General features: G+C 44.0%; 1 protein-coding gene across 2 annotated transcripts in view; it reads right to left on the bottom strand.

Annotated features, from left to right (window-relative positions):
- Positions 1 to 13200, bottom strand: part of CRMP1 (collapsin response mediator protein 1) — a 51923-nt gene that overhangs the window by 12345 nt on the left and 26378 nt on the right. For both annotated transcript variants that reach the window (XM_075708693.1, XM_075708694.1), the window contains 5 exons: positions 9838 to 9899; positions 8091 to 8171; positions 4770 to 4838; positions 2632 to 2752; positions 1367 to 1523 (listed from right to left, as the gene is read on the bottom strand). In XM_075708693.1, coding sequence (XP_075564808.1) covers positions 1367 to 1523; positions 2632 to 2752; positions 4770 to 4838; positions 8091 to 8171; positions 9838 to 9899 — 490 coding nt within the window. The remainder of the gene's footprint in view (positions 1 to 1366; positions 1524 to 2631; positions 2753 to 4769; positions 4839 to 8090; positions 8172 to 9837; positions 9900 to 13200) is intronic.

Below are 13200 nucleotides of genomic sequence, written 5' to 3' on the forward strand. Positions count from 1 at the left end.
AATGTTTTCTGAATAGCAATGGGTCACTTTTAGGATTCAAATTCTACTGCTATGTGTAGAGCATTGGAAACCCGAGAAAGGGTAAGCAGCAGTTGAGATGAGTGCCACCACACGGCATTAAATAAGGTTTTCAATGGTAAATTGAGTTCTTTGCTCCAGCACTAGCAATCTGTCCTGGTGGGACTTCAGCTGTGAATTTCCATATAATTTCAAAGTAGATAGTCTTTTGCTTAAGCTAAAGAAGACCCACAGTTGGCTACAGGCAGGAAGTACTTTCAGGGATGGGTTTACGGTCTGGGTTGCTGGCAAGGCATTGCTGATGTCTTCTTTTCTATATGAGAACAACACTTCTCCCTCTGCTGTCCACATTCCTTTCATCTCTCTAGTAGAACCCTCTCCCTGACAACCTGAAGACCATCTGCTCATACCCCTATCCTATCAAGTGACGGCCTCCAGTCACCAGACTGCCTCCACCTGAGTCCCTGACAGTCTCCTTTGTAATCCACTCTGGCCTCTTTCTCCTGCCTGACATACCTTCTCTATATGTACCACTTATCTTTGCTGACTTCCAGCTTGAGAACGCTGGAACCTATAAAGCTACATGGCAAGCTAAAAGTAAAAACAAGGCTGCAAGAACTAAACACAAGTAAACTTACATGAGTTTGGTCCATCCCAGATGAAGGCAAACTACCAAGTCAGAAGTTTGCAATACACAGGAGTTAAAACCACTGAACTCTGCTACAAACCCTTACAATTTAGTTTAGGACAGCCTAATTCTCAAAAGTGCTCACAGCTTACAGCCCTGCACCAGCTTTGGCAAAAATTGCACCAGCAAAGTTTTCTTGGTTCCAGGTATCTCTGCGTTCAGGGACAACCCTGATTTCAGGAGCTGTGCTTGCCAGATATGACCAGGGGCTTAAAACTGAGTCTATTCTCACAGGTGGGGGTCCATCCACCAGCCTGTTGCTTATGCTGGATGGTGAGGATGCCACCCAGTCACACATTAACATTTTGCCTGGAGAAAACAGAGGACTAGGGAGAAAACCAGTTTGAAGTCCTGGGCTAAAGACTACCTATCTATAGAACTAGGAATCACTTGAAAAGCAGAAAGAAAAAGAATTAATTCCTGAATAACCAGTAGTTACATCTCGAACATGCTAACCAGGAGCTGGAGAGTCCATGCCTGCTCATCTGACTGGCAGCCTGAACACAGGGATATAACCAGCTCGGTCTTGTGCGGACCCTTCTCTGCTGTTTCGTGTATGAGACTGGTCTAAAGGAAACTGAGCTGATCCCTAGATGCTTCATCCCCTGTGGTTTTTGCACTTGCCTGACCATCAGCCTATAAAAACAATGAAGGTCTTACCATGCTAAGAGTGAATTTAAGTGATCTGGAGTGGTAGGATCAGGGCTCAGAGGTGGCGAGGTCACAAAAGCTGCAGCCTTGGCCCAGTTTTTGCTCCAGTAATGCGTCCCATCTGTCCCCAAGCTGGCAGTGATCGGCTCTCCAAAAACAAGGGGACCTTGGGGAAAGCAAAGATATACAGGAACTGATTACACTCTTTCTTCAGCACATTATACTGCTTGCTGCATGCAGCCATGTATAATTTACACATTGCTACATGGCCAGTGTAGATCCCAGAAAATAAAGGAGCCCTGGCTTTGTCTGTATGATAAAAAATTAATCAGGAGGCTCTCTGAGATACACATGCTTTTGATCAGCATATTTACAAAGCTCCCTTTCTAATCCAGGAGACAGTTCATATCTGGTTTTAATTTGTACTGTTTTAATCACAGCCATGTTCTCTACGTTGCTCCGCTTCAGAGTGCACTTAGGTGGAGCATGGGCTCCAGCAGACAGATGCCTTTTTACTACTCCCAGGTTGGGCACAGCACCAGCAGATAGCAGCACATGGTCCCCAGCACCATACTCCACGTCTCCGAGAATACAAATAATATCAAGATGATATTTTGCTCTTCGGCTTTTCCATATTGCTCACACGCTTTGTAGCACCAACCAGCAGACTCCTGACTCGCAGATGCAGCTTTGAAAGCAGCTGCCCCCAAGGCTCACAAGTCCCTTCTGGGTGCTTTGTAACCTGGATTCCTCCACGGCCCCAGCAAGCACTGTCGACCCGCAGATGTCCCCAGCGCACATCTGACAGGGTCAGCCTCCAGCAGCAAGGCCAGGAGTGAGCACCAGGCATCTCTAACAGCAGGTTCACTGCCCAAGCCACCCCTCAGAGGGTAGTACCTTGAAATACCCCCAAAAGGCACAGAGGATGTGCTAGACCCTGTTAGGAAGACAATATCTCCCTCCCATGAACAGAGATACAGCAGTCTAAGGGAAAGGTAAAAGGGAAGACAGGATAAAGAAGAGTTACAACACAATCTTCAAGTTTGTGGGGACAGTTTCTCAACTGAAAAATGCAGAAGGATTTCCCTTCATCTTTCCCAGCCGTAATTGTTTAGGGTCTGTGATGGTGTTACCATTCTTTGGTAACCTCTCCCTATATCTATCTATCTATCTACCTATCTATATATATATATGGCTCAAGATGTACAGGTTTTTCCACTGAGCTTCTATTCAACAAAAAAAAACAAGTTGGGGGAGAAAAAGAAGTCTCTTACCTTTCTTTCTGGCCAGTGCAATGATATCAGCTGCACTCTTGCTCATCACTTTGGTGATGTACACTGGGCAGTTTATTCGACTGGCAATGGTGATGGCACGGAAAACTGCTTCTGCTTCAAGCTGAGGAAAACGAGGAAAATGTTAACTGCGAAAGCAAACTGAAAAAAAATGAACTGGAAGACTGAGACATATTTCTCACTGTTTAGCAACAGCTCTTCAGGGGCTGATTCTGCTTTTTCCACAGAGACACGCAATGCTGGGAAACGGAGCTAACCCAACCTCAGATACTTTGCGTTAGGAGTAACCACAGCCAGGCTGTACTTGCTAATGGGGTACAGCTGCCCCAGCACAAATACAGCTCCCTGGCTCCCTGCAGCCCAGGGAAGGTCATGTTCAAGCAACTGATGGGGGTCCTCCTTACCTCCCTCCCACCTTTCTGCTTCAGACTTCTACCCGGCAGCTGGAAGGAGAACGAAGCAAGGAAACATTCCCCAGCTCGGAGACAATCTCCGAGCTCTCCCTGGCAGCTTACCCTACGCAATCTTTACATAAGGATGACAGTGAATGTAAAATATTCTCAAACAGCAACTTCAGCACTATGGACTGAATTTAGCCCATAATCCATAAAAGCCTTTGAAGCATCGCCCAGTAAGTCCCCTCTGTCAGCAAGCGTAAAAGCAATCTCCTTCCAGGGAGCCATCTGGGACGCAGGCACACAAAGCAGTTGTCTTCAGACAGAGGAGCAGTGGTTCTCAGGGGGTCTGGAGACTCCTTCCCCCACTCATCAGTTTTATACCTCCTTCCCAGATGGACTCACAGTATTGGCAGTTTAATACCTAAAACTCCAGTGTGACTGAAAATAATGACTCGATGGTACAGAAGTTTCTCTCCAAGAGTTGTGCTAGAAAATTTGAGCAATTTAGGTCTTCCAAAACCACATGGCTTAATTCTTCACAGTTTTGTAAAATATTTTCTTAGACCAGATTGTCACTTCAGGTTTGCTTAAGACCTTTATCACAACATTTGCTCTGGAAGCCCCAAACACACCCGCAGAAGACCAGGGAAGGAGGCAGGACCTCTGTACCTCAGCGCTGGGGCTGAGGCGGTCAGATGCACAGTCAGAAGGATGCGATATTCCTTTCTGGAAACTGCAAATGCAGATTTTCCTTAGGCCCTTGTTCTCATTAAAAGGAAACGACTCCATTCTTTTAGAATAATTTAGGTGGAAGTTGAACAGCAAAATGAAAAAGTACATAAACAGTTCAATAGAGGAATGTGACCAATTAAGCTGATTCCTTTTGCCTTGGGGAGAGGTTATATAAAGATCTGCAAACCACAACAATCTCTTCAAGTTTAGGCTCAGATCCCCAGGGCCTTGTCTCTTTAGTCTTCAAGGAAAGCAGTCACTTCTCTCTACCGCCCTCCCATCATCCCATTAACAGTTTGAAACATGTACATTAAGGGACATCCACATGTCCCCACCTTTTCCTTCTCATAAAGAAACCCTTTCCAGATGCCTGAAAGGATGCTTGCCAGAGCCTGGTTTTTATTGTAAGAGAGCTGCATAAACTGAGCTGCCTTGCAGCATCTTTCCATTCTCACATATTTGCATTTCTACAGCCTGCATTTCTACTTCAAATGTATCTGCCGGCATAAATGTAGATTTATATGTGGGTGTATGCATGTGCATGGTATGTACATACACATGCATCTTATGGGAGGTTTTCAGCCAAAGCATTTTAATGAATGCAATTACTCCAAAGCCTAACCCACAAGCTGCACTGCTGATTTTTACCCTGATAAGCCCATTTTTTTGTTGTCACGAATCAAATCACAAGGGTCACACTCAAAAATGCATGCACACCCGTGCCTGGGGCAGCAGGAGCTGCGACTCCTGAGTGTACAAGGACCGAGGGAACGCACCTGCTGCAGCAGTAAAAGGGTATTTCAGGCAAACAAACAGGCTGAAGGGGACCTGGACTTTTTAAGGCTTTGAATAATACTGGAAGAGGCTATGGGAGAGGCAGAGCATTGCCTTTCCCCACGCACCTATCTATCATCTGCACATACAGAAGCCAAGCTCCTACATGCTCGACAAAATATTTCCATGAACGACAAAATGAGTGAAGCCTCTTACCTCCTCAGGCCTGCTCAGGGCATGTCCCTCGGGTCCGGTGATTCCCATCTCCAGGATACGCTTTTGTTCCTGCAACATAAGATAAATGCTGACAGCCGCTCCAGGATGAGACCCTTGCACCAGGCATCCTCTGGCGCATTAACAGCCATTTTGTCTGACTGCCCCTTTTTTGTCTGTGTAAATGCAGCTGCATAAGCCCGCTCCTGGGGGAGGAGGACTGAAAACACTGGCTATAAACGGGTCCCATTCTACCCCAGCATCTGCTCCGTGCAGCCAGCACAGATTTTAGGGGAAGATTTGTCGCTCCAGTGCGACAGAGCATACTTGTGCCTCAAGCCATTGGGCTGCACCATCAGAAATCTCCTCTGCTCTCCAGACACCAATCCAGGGAACAGGTTTCAATCAATATACTAAATAGTACTTATGGATATTTCCAGCCCACAAGTCTTTCTTCACTCGCACAAGTTCTTCTCTGGCTGCAATCCATGAAGCACTGTTATCTTCATTAAACTTTCAGCATTGCTGACACTTCATCAAATAAAATCTTGCCTTTGGCATCCAGTTTTCTGTAATACTTCTTTCCTACAGATTGAATCAGTAAAATTGTGTTTTCATGAAAGCAAAACAGTGCCCTCCAGTTGTGAGGGGACTGTGTCCACACCAAAAAGCCCATCTTAGGACCAATGGGGGTTTGTCAGAAAAAATCTGTGCCTACCAAAAACTTCACAGCAGTGAGATGACTTTTTAAAAATAGACAAAAAGCTTCACCTATCTTTTAATTTAAGGTTAAGCAGTGGTGTTGGAATAAATTTCCCTCTTCGTAGAAAATGGTGGTCAACCACTTCTGATCTGCGGTTGGTCTGGGTCTGCCAGCAGAGCAGAAGTGGGACCAGAGCTGTTGATGTACCTCCGCCCCTGGCCTGCCCTGCTCGCAGGTCTTTACTGAGCTGAGGTCAACAAATGTAATGACTCTGTGATACAGACAAATGTCCCCTAGAGACCAGGATAAAGTTACTGAACATACTTTACTGTGTCATCTAATAAATATTTGATCCCAGGTCCCCCAGGATCTCACACATTACCAACAAACTCCAGCAAAACCTGAGCAGATTAATATTCATATATACTTTTCCCTTTGCTGCAATCAATCAAGGCTGAAGAGGCATTAGTAGGAATGTATTAATCTGACTCTGCAATTAAGATTATTTTGGTTAGAAAATCATAATATTTCATAGGTATTCTTAAAAAAAGCTGTTCTGAATTATTAATACCACAGCGCCGAACAGTGCCAGTTAAAGACTTCAGATAATTAAAATACAACAAAAAATAAAGTTGCAACCATATAATACAAAAAATAGCAAGATGGCGAAGAACAGAACACAGAAAAGGATACGTTTGCATCTTGAAGGAAGTCACAAAATCAGATTATATGGGAAAATTGCCCACTGTAAGAGGACTTGATAGTGCTAATAAGATCAAATATTTGTTTGATAAGATCAAATTTGGATTTTCATACAGGATAGTCCTGCAAAACCTCCCTGCAGGCAGCTTTCTTTTCACTGTCCAAATAATCCTTCTAAATAAAAGCATAAGGAAAAACAAATTTTATGACACATGGTAATGGTGAAGAAATATGTTGATGTATAACATAATTTACATTTCTTTACTACTTCCTCTTTTGCTAATAATTTTTCTGTCCTGTATGTTCATATTCCATGGCTGTATATTTAAGCTGATGAAAGAAAAATGTAACTGAAACAGATTTCTATCAGAAATGCAATTCCACGAGTGCACCTTGATTTTAATGGGGAACATATCAAAACATCATGGGTGCCATTTGATTTGTTTCATTTTGCATTTCCTACAGTCATACTGTCTTATTGTGTTTCTTCTTATTAATTTTTGTTCCACTCTATATTTTATATTGTATTAAAAATATAAATTATATATTTTAGTAGTTTCAAATCATGCTAATCTTCATGGGGAATCAACTTTTTCTCCTCTTGAGTCCAAATGAGGGGTTTCACCTGGTTTCAGTGGGGGAAGGACACAACTGCAGTGTATGTGCCTGTTGACTCCTCACTAGCAACTTCTGAGCCCAGTGGTTATTTTGGCCAAACTTGAAGGGAAAAGGGAAAGAAGGCTCTCAAAGGTGGTAAATTCCTACCAGACAGATAAAGGACAGAATCCCACTGAAGGAAAAACAACAAAATAAACCCATGTGGGCAAGAGCCCTTACACAATGCCCAACTACTCAAACATTCAGTTGAGGTTCTCCCTTAACAATGAGACAAGGTGGCTTCCCTAGTCCAGATCTCAAAGACAACTTGTTTTTAGCTATTGTAATTTCTCTGTCAGCTCTGCAGCCTAGTCCTTAGCGGATAAACCAGCAGCTAAAGAGCTCAACAGATAAATCAGTCAGCTCAGAGCCTCATGGACTTCAGAGGGGCTCTACACACACACATGGGATCAGAGCAGGGAGACATCTCTGCAACAGCCTTAAAAGATTAATCTACCACAGATGTATACACTCATAAGACTACCCACCCAAAGCTGCCCATTCTGCTCTATAGAAAGACCAGCAGGAGGTTTACTATTGACTGCTGTCCTTGGGATACCTCTGTTGCACAGATCAGAGCTACGGCACACTCCAGTGTGAGGACAGTACCGACACAGGGCACCTGACCTGCAAAGAGTGCACTGGGGATCCAGGACATTTTAATGGAACATACTGAATTTGAGCACAGTTTCCTGGTTCTGACAGGCATCTTCAAAGAGCATAACTTACACTTTAACACACATTTTTAAAATGTTTAGAAGATCACAGCAGCTTCTTATTCTCAAACTTCAGAGATTTGTAAGAATATTCTCAAAAATAAATAGGTCTGAGAGCTTTCCCACCCACTCTGAACTCACTATGCTGCTTAGGCTGATAGCTGCAGCAAGAGCCATTAGCATAAAGATTCCCAGCTCCACTTTGTGTCTGAGCAAGGCTTTACATTGTTCTGCTTCACTTGTCGCTGACGGATTCAGAAGAGATTTTCTTGCTTCCTTCTGCCCCCCTCACCCAGTCTTCATCTGCTGCCAAGGCAAGGAGCTGTCTGGATCGCCGCTCTGCCTCACAGATGCTCTGCCAAAGCATGCAGAAGGGCCTCCATCCTCGCATCCCAGGGGTTACACGAGCGGTGCGTAGGGCATCAGGCCCAATTATGGCACTTACCAGGTAGTTCCTTTTTTCCTACCCACACTCTTGACTGGAGGGTTTTACTTCTCTCATGTCTATCTTCTCACAAAGTGAAGCAAAAATGACAGTTCACTCACCTGAGCTATCAAGTCTCCATTTTCAGCATGGACCAGGATAACAGCCCCAAGACTTTTTAGAAAGGTAAAGGCTTCGTAAAGCTGCAGGTAGTACAAAGAAGGAAACACTGCTGAATAAGGAAAACACATCACTTAACACTCAGACCTCTCTGTTCATCTCGGTTTTACTCCTTCTGTGCTGGTAATTATCTAGGCAAAGAGCAAATTATCTCCCTTTTCCAGTCTCCGCTTTCTACCCGGAGTCAGAGCTTCGCTGCTTGGTGTCGACTGAGCCACCCCTTAGAGGCCAGCCAGCCCCAGGATGAGCCTCTGCCCTTCTGCACCGAGACGGTCAACAGCCCTGAGTGCGGCGGCATCTCCCTCGGGCAGTGCCTCCCCCAGCCCCATGGACTGCAGGGTTCTCTCTTCACACCCTCCCATGCAGGCCTAAGGTAGGCGAGTGGCCTCTTTTCCTTAGTTTTAGCAAATGTAAAATGCAATTATTCCCATGGACCACAGACAGTTTTAGTACAGCTAAAACACCTCTTTCCTGTAGTGCAGGCATTTTGCACCAACTGCTTGGAGCAGGTAGTGTCAAGCTTTCACCAACGTCTTTAATTCTGCAATTAAAAGTTGTAATATTTTCTCTAGCGCATCCTTTTTTTTTTATTGCTTTCTAAGATTCAAAACCCATCCATACAGAAGAGAAACAGCTGATCCTATTGCTTTTACTGAGAATTTCCAAGCATAGGATCTACTGAAATTCAGTTCCCTTTCCAAAAGGTATTCAGCTAACGTGTTCCCTGTTCAAACCAGACTTCAGCAACATGGGAGCCCAGTTTCTAAACACAGATCAAATACTGAAGATGCGGTTTCTTCAGTGCCCACTTTTGCACTAGGGCACTTAAGCTAGCATTGAATGGATCGGAATACACAGCCTGCAACATGAGCATTTAAACAAGGTAACAGGCATTAGTCTAGCCGCACATTAAACATCTTGATGTATTTCTCTTGGCAATTCCAACAGGGAGCTGAACTTAACAGGCACTGCCTATCAGAGAATATTTATGTATTATGATGTTTAAAATTCCAATTAAAACCACATGGATTGGAGGTATAACAACAGCTATTTAAGAGACCAAGAGTTACAACTCTGGGAATAAGTAAGAAAGAAACATTTTCTCAACTGAATAAGCAAACATTATTATTACTAACAGATGCCATTGTCCATTTACAATGACCTGATACTTATGAATGGGAAAGCTGAAGAGTCTGGAATCTGTAATAAGCTCTGGACAAACAAGCGCATTGTTATCTCCAGCCTTAATGAGAAAAGGCCACCTCCCCCAAACAGCAACTCCATTTAGCTGTTTGCAGCAACCGAGAAACTCTTGAAATCTTAAAACTGCCACTGCCTCGAGTGCTTCATCTTTTCTTCCCTCTCTGACCTAGAGTTCTTGAAAGGTAACAGCAAAACAAAGTGCATGGCAAAATCCTGAGCAGTGCTGAGTGGTTGCAATGTTGGGAGACACCAGACAACCCTTGCAGAGGGTGAATGTCATACACTTGAAGGAGCACATGCAGATCTTCAACACTACTAGGCACTGACCCTCCAGAGAGAACCCCTCCACTGCATATTTCCCCCAGTGTCACTCAGGTCGGTGGGAATGTTTCTCTAGGATTCAACCTTAGCAACTGCTCAAGTGTCGGGAGGGAGATCACAGAAGAGAGGACAGATCACAGCAATGAAAAGCATTCAGAGCAATACCTGGCTGTCGGACATTTGGTAGAGATCTTTGTAGGCCATGTAGACTTGAAAAGAGTTCACACCTGTTCCAAGACAAAATTCAAAGGTGTTGCCATGTAAGTGGATTCTTAAATTGTATTTGAACAAAAGCTTCAGGAAAAATAGGTCATAGAATATTCATCTGGACTAGGCTTTTCACCAGTGATTGCCAGAAATAAAGCATGCCTCCACAGGTGCATTACAGCTGCTAGGACTGGAAGGCTGAATCCCCTCTTCTCTGCGGGAATTCGTTGGACTCTGGATGGCCTGTGTTCAGCCCTGGAGCAACCCAGCCACCACCGCAAATGAGATTGCTTGTAGCCAAATCACAGACAAGCGACAGTGGCTAAAACAAGGCAGGTAAAGCTTGTAAAGTTTAAAAAAACTTGTGAAACGTTCTGTGAATCACTGTTTGTCTTTTTAGCTTTCTTTAGCTAATCAGGAAAACATTTCAGCTTGACCTGAAACTGTGCTTTTTAATAGATAAACTTCTAGTTAAGTTTCCCCAAAGTGCTGAGAAGCTGTAGAACTGTGTATCTGAATTTGCATACAGACTTGCTTTTTCTTGACCCTACTGCCCAAAGCACCCACCTTAGCTGATGGCAGACACTGGGAAGGAGTAGAAGCAAAGCCTGAAACCAGTTACAAGGGCAGCTTACCATACCTCTCCTTCCACCTCCCAAAGATGGAAGGATTTATGTTGGCAGTCTGTCCTGGTTTCGGCTGGGATAGAGTTAATTTTCTTCCTAGTAGCAGGCATAGTGCTCTGTTTTGGATTTAGGATGAGAAGAATGTTGATAACACACTGATGTTTTAGTTGTTGCTAAGTACTGCTTATGCCAGTCAAGGACTTTTCAGCTTCCCATGCTCTGCCAGGTAAACAAGAAGCTGGGAGGGGGCACAGCCAGAATAGTTGATCCAAACTGACCAAAGGGCTATTCCATACCATATGGCATCATGCTCAGTATAGAAACTGGGGTGAGTTGGCCAGGGGGCAGCAATCGCTGCTCGGGAACTGTCTGGCAGGTGGTGAGCAACTGCATTGTGCATCACTTGCGTTGTATATTATTATTACTATTATTATTATATTGTTATTATTACTACTACTATTTTACTTTATTTTATTTCAATTATTAAACTGTTCTTATCTCAACCCATGAGTGTTTCTCACTCTTACTTACTCTTCCGATTCTGTCCCCCATCCCACCAGGGCATGGGGAGTGAGCGAGCGGCTGCATGGTGCTTAGCTGCTGGCTGGGGTTAAACCACAACACAGTCATACAAAACTATGAAAGATGACAGCTTCAATTTTAGAAATCAGTAAGATATGCTAGTGTTGAGTGTTGGTTGCCAAGAACCAACTGTATTTAAACCCCTACAAGTTTTGCCACTTATTCCAAAGATTCAATTATTTACACAGCTTCATATTCTAACTGAACAGGAATTCCAAACATCTTCTGTTCATATTTTCTGCACATATGAATTCATATTAGTTTATAAATTTGCCTTACTCTTTAGTCTATTGACAACATCCCCAGTTTGGTACAGGGACTGATCTCAGAGTTTTCTAGCTTAAAAGAAAAGTAAATTCTAAGCTGTCTAAGCCATGTACGCTGCATTTCAAAACAGCTGTCATGAAAACTGTGCTTCCTGGGGCAAGAGGAGAAGAAAGAGATCTGTTCGTGTCATTCATGTTGGCTACACCAAATGAATAAGGCTCTCTGATGAAGATACAACTCCTTCATGAGTCTAGAAGGCGCAGCCATATCCTCAGGCAGAGGGTATGGCTGTTCACACTCACACAGAGAATTTGTTTATTCACAATTACAAGATTAAAATACCCTAGGATACATGCAGGATAAAACCTTGAAATGATCCCTGGTATTGTGTCTTCCCGCTAAAGCCAGGCAGCTCAGGGAGAAATACAAAGCATGAGCTGGCCCCTCCTTGCTGACTTCCACGCTGAGCAAATCCAGCCTGGACCATGGAGCCCCGTCAGCCTGTAAGCCTGTCCTTTCTTCCTATTTTTGTATTTCTCAAGTTCCCAGAAAACACGCGTGGCCTTTACTAACTGTAATCCCTCAGCTTATTCCTCATTACACAGTTTCAATGTACTTAGTATGTCCCCGCTATAAAACCTTTAAGCTTGACTATGCCTTCCCTGGGGTCAGTGCTTACAGCCTCACACCTCAGCACCATCTCCCCTCTGACTGCTCACATCTGCCTGACCTGCCTCGGAGGAAATCTGTTTCTCTTCACAAACCCACACAGTGTCTCAGATGTCAGCTGCACCTAGGAGACACCTTTCTGCACGGGTGACCATGCACACATGAAGCAACGAGAGACGTGTCAAGGCTGGTCCAAGCCATGCCGACTAGCCTCAGTGATGGCACAGGACTGAATCCTCTCGTACACATTTCTCTGTAAGCAAAGAGCTGGGTTACATATTGCTCTCCTTTATCCACTGGGATCTAGCCAAAGGTAATTCATTTAATCACAGGAGATAAGGCAGCTTTCTCTGAGTACTGTGGTTGGAAGACCCACATTGACCCAAGTAATATATATTCTCTTCCTTTTCCTTTTATTGCCTTTGTATCTTCCCAGGCCCTTTTCTGACCTTGGTAAAATGACTATGAGTTTTGCTCCCACTCACATTAATGTTCTCCCTGAAGTCAATGAGTAGAAGGGATTCCGCCATGGGATCTTGAGCCTGTCCCTTACCGACAGCTCCCACAGTGCAGAAGCAGAGTTCTCCCATCTAAATGCACATCCACATCCTCGGCTACCACATCAGATACACACAAAGCGGAAGGGCATCTCACGGGCTGCCTTTACCACTAACAGGAGGGATGGTTTGAACCATCCTGCCTTGCAAAGACAGTACCTTTACAAGATACCAAGATAAAATAACACCAATTCACATATACAGGTATCCAAGATTCGACTCTTTCCCTAATGCCTTGGTCTGGTGTCTTGATCTACTCATTGGAAATACATGGCTTTTCAAAAGACCTGGTCCATGGCCTATTGGCCTTCATGCTTAACGTTTGTTACATACTACGTTCTTGCTAATGTCCTGCTTGCTCTCACACCAGAAGTACTCAACAGAATCCTCTCCAAATTTCAGATAGTGCTACAGTTTTTTTTGAACAGTGACAAAGTGCAGTACTTAAAGGAACGAGTGAGGCGTCTGTCAACACATTTCAGGCTGTTATTCCTTTGCATATACTGGAGAAGCCCAGCCCCAAATTAGCTGCCGAAATGTTACAAGCCTGAGTCTTTATCATCAACATTTGGTTCTACACAATCTCCAAGCCCTTCCAAAGCCTGTGTCTCCTTAAATTA

This window comes from Pelecanus crispus, chromosome 4 (genome assembly GCF_030463565.1).
Source record: "Pelecanus crispus isolate bPelCri1 chromosome 4, bPelCri1.pri, whole genome shotgun sequence".
Lineage (NCBI taxonomy): Eukaryota > Metazoa > Chordata > Aves > Pelecaniformes > Pelecanidae > Pelecanus > Pelecanus crispus.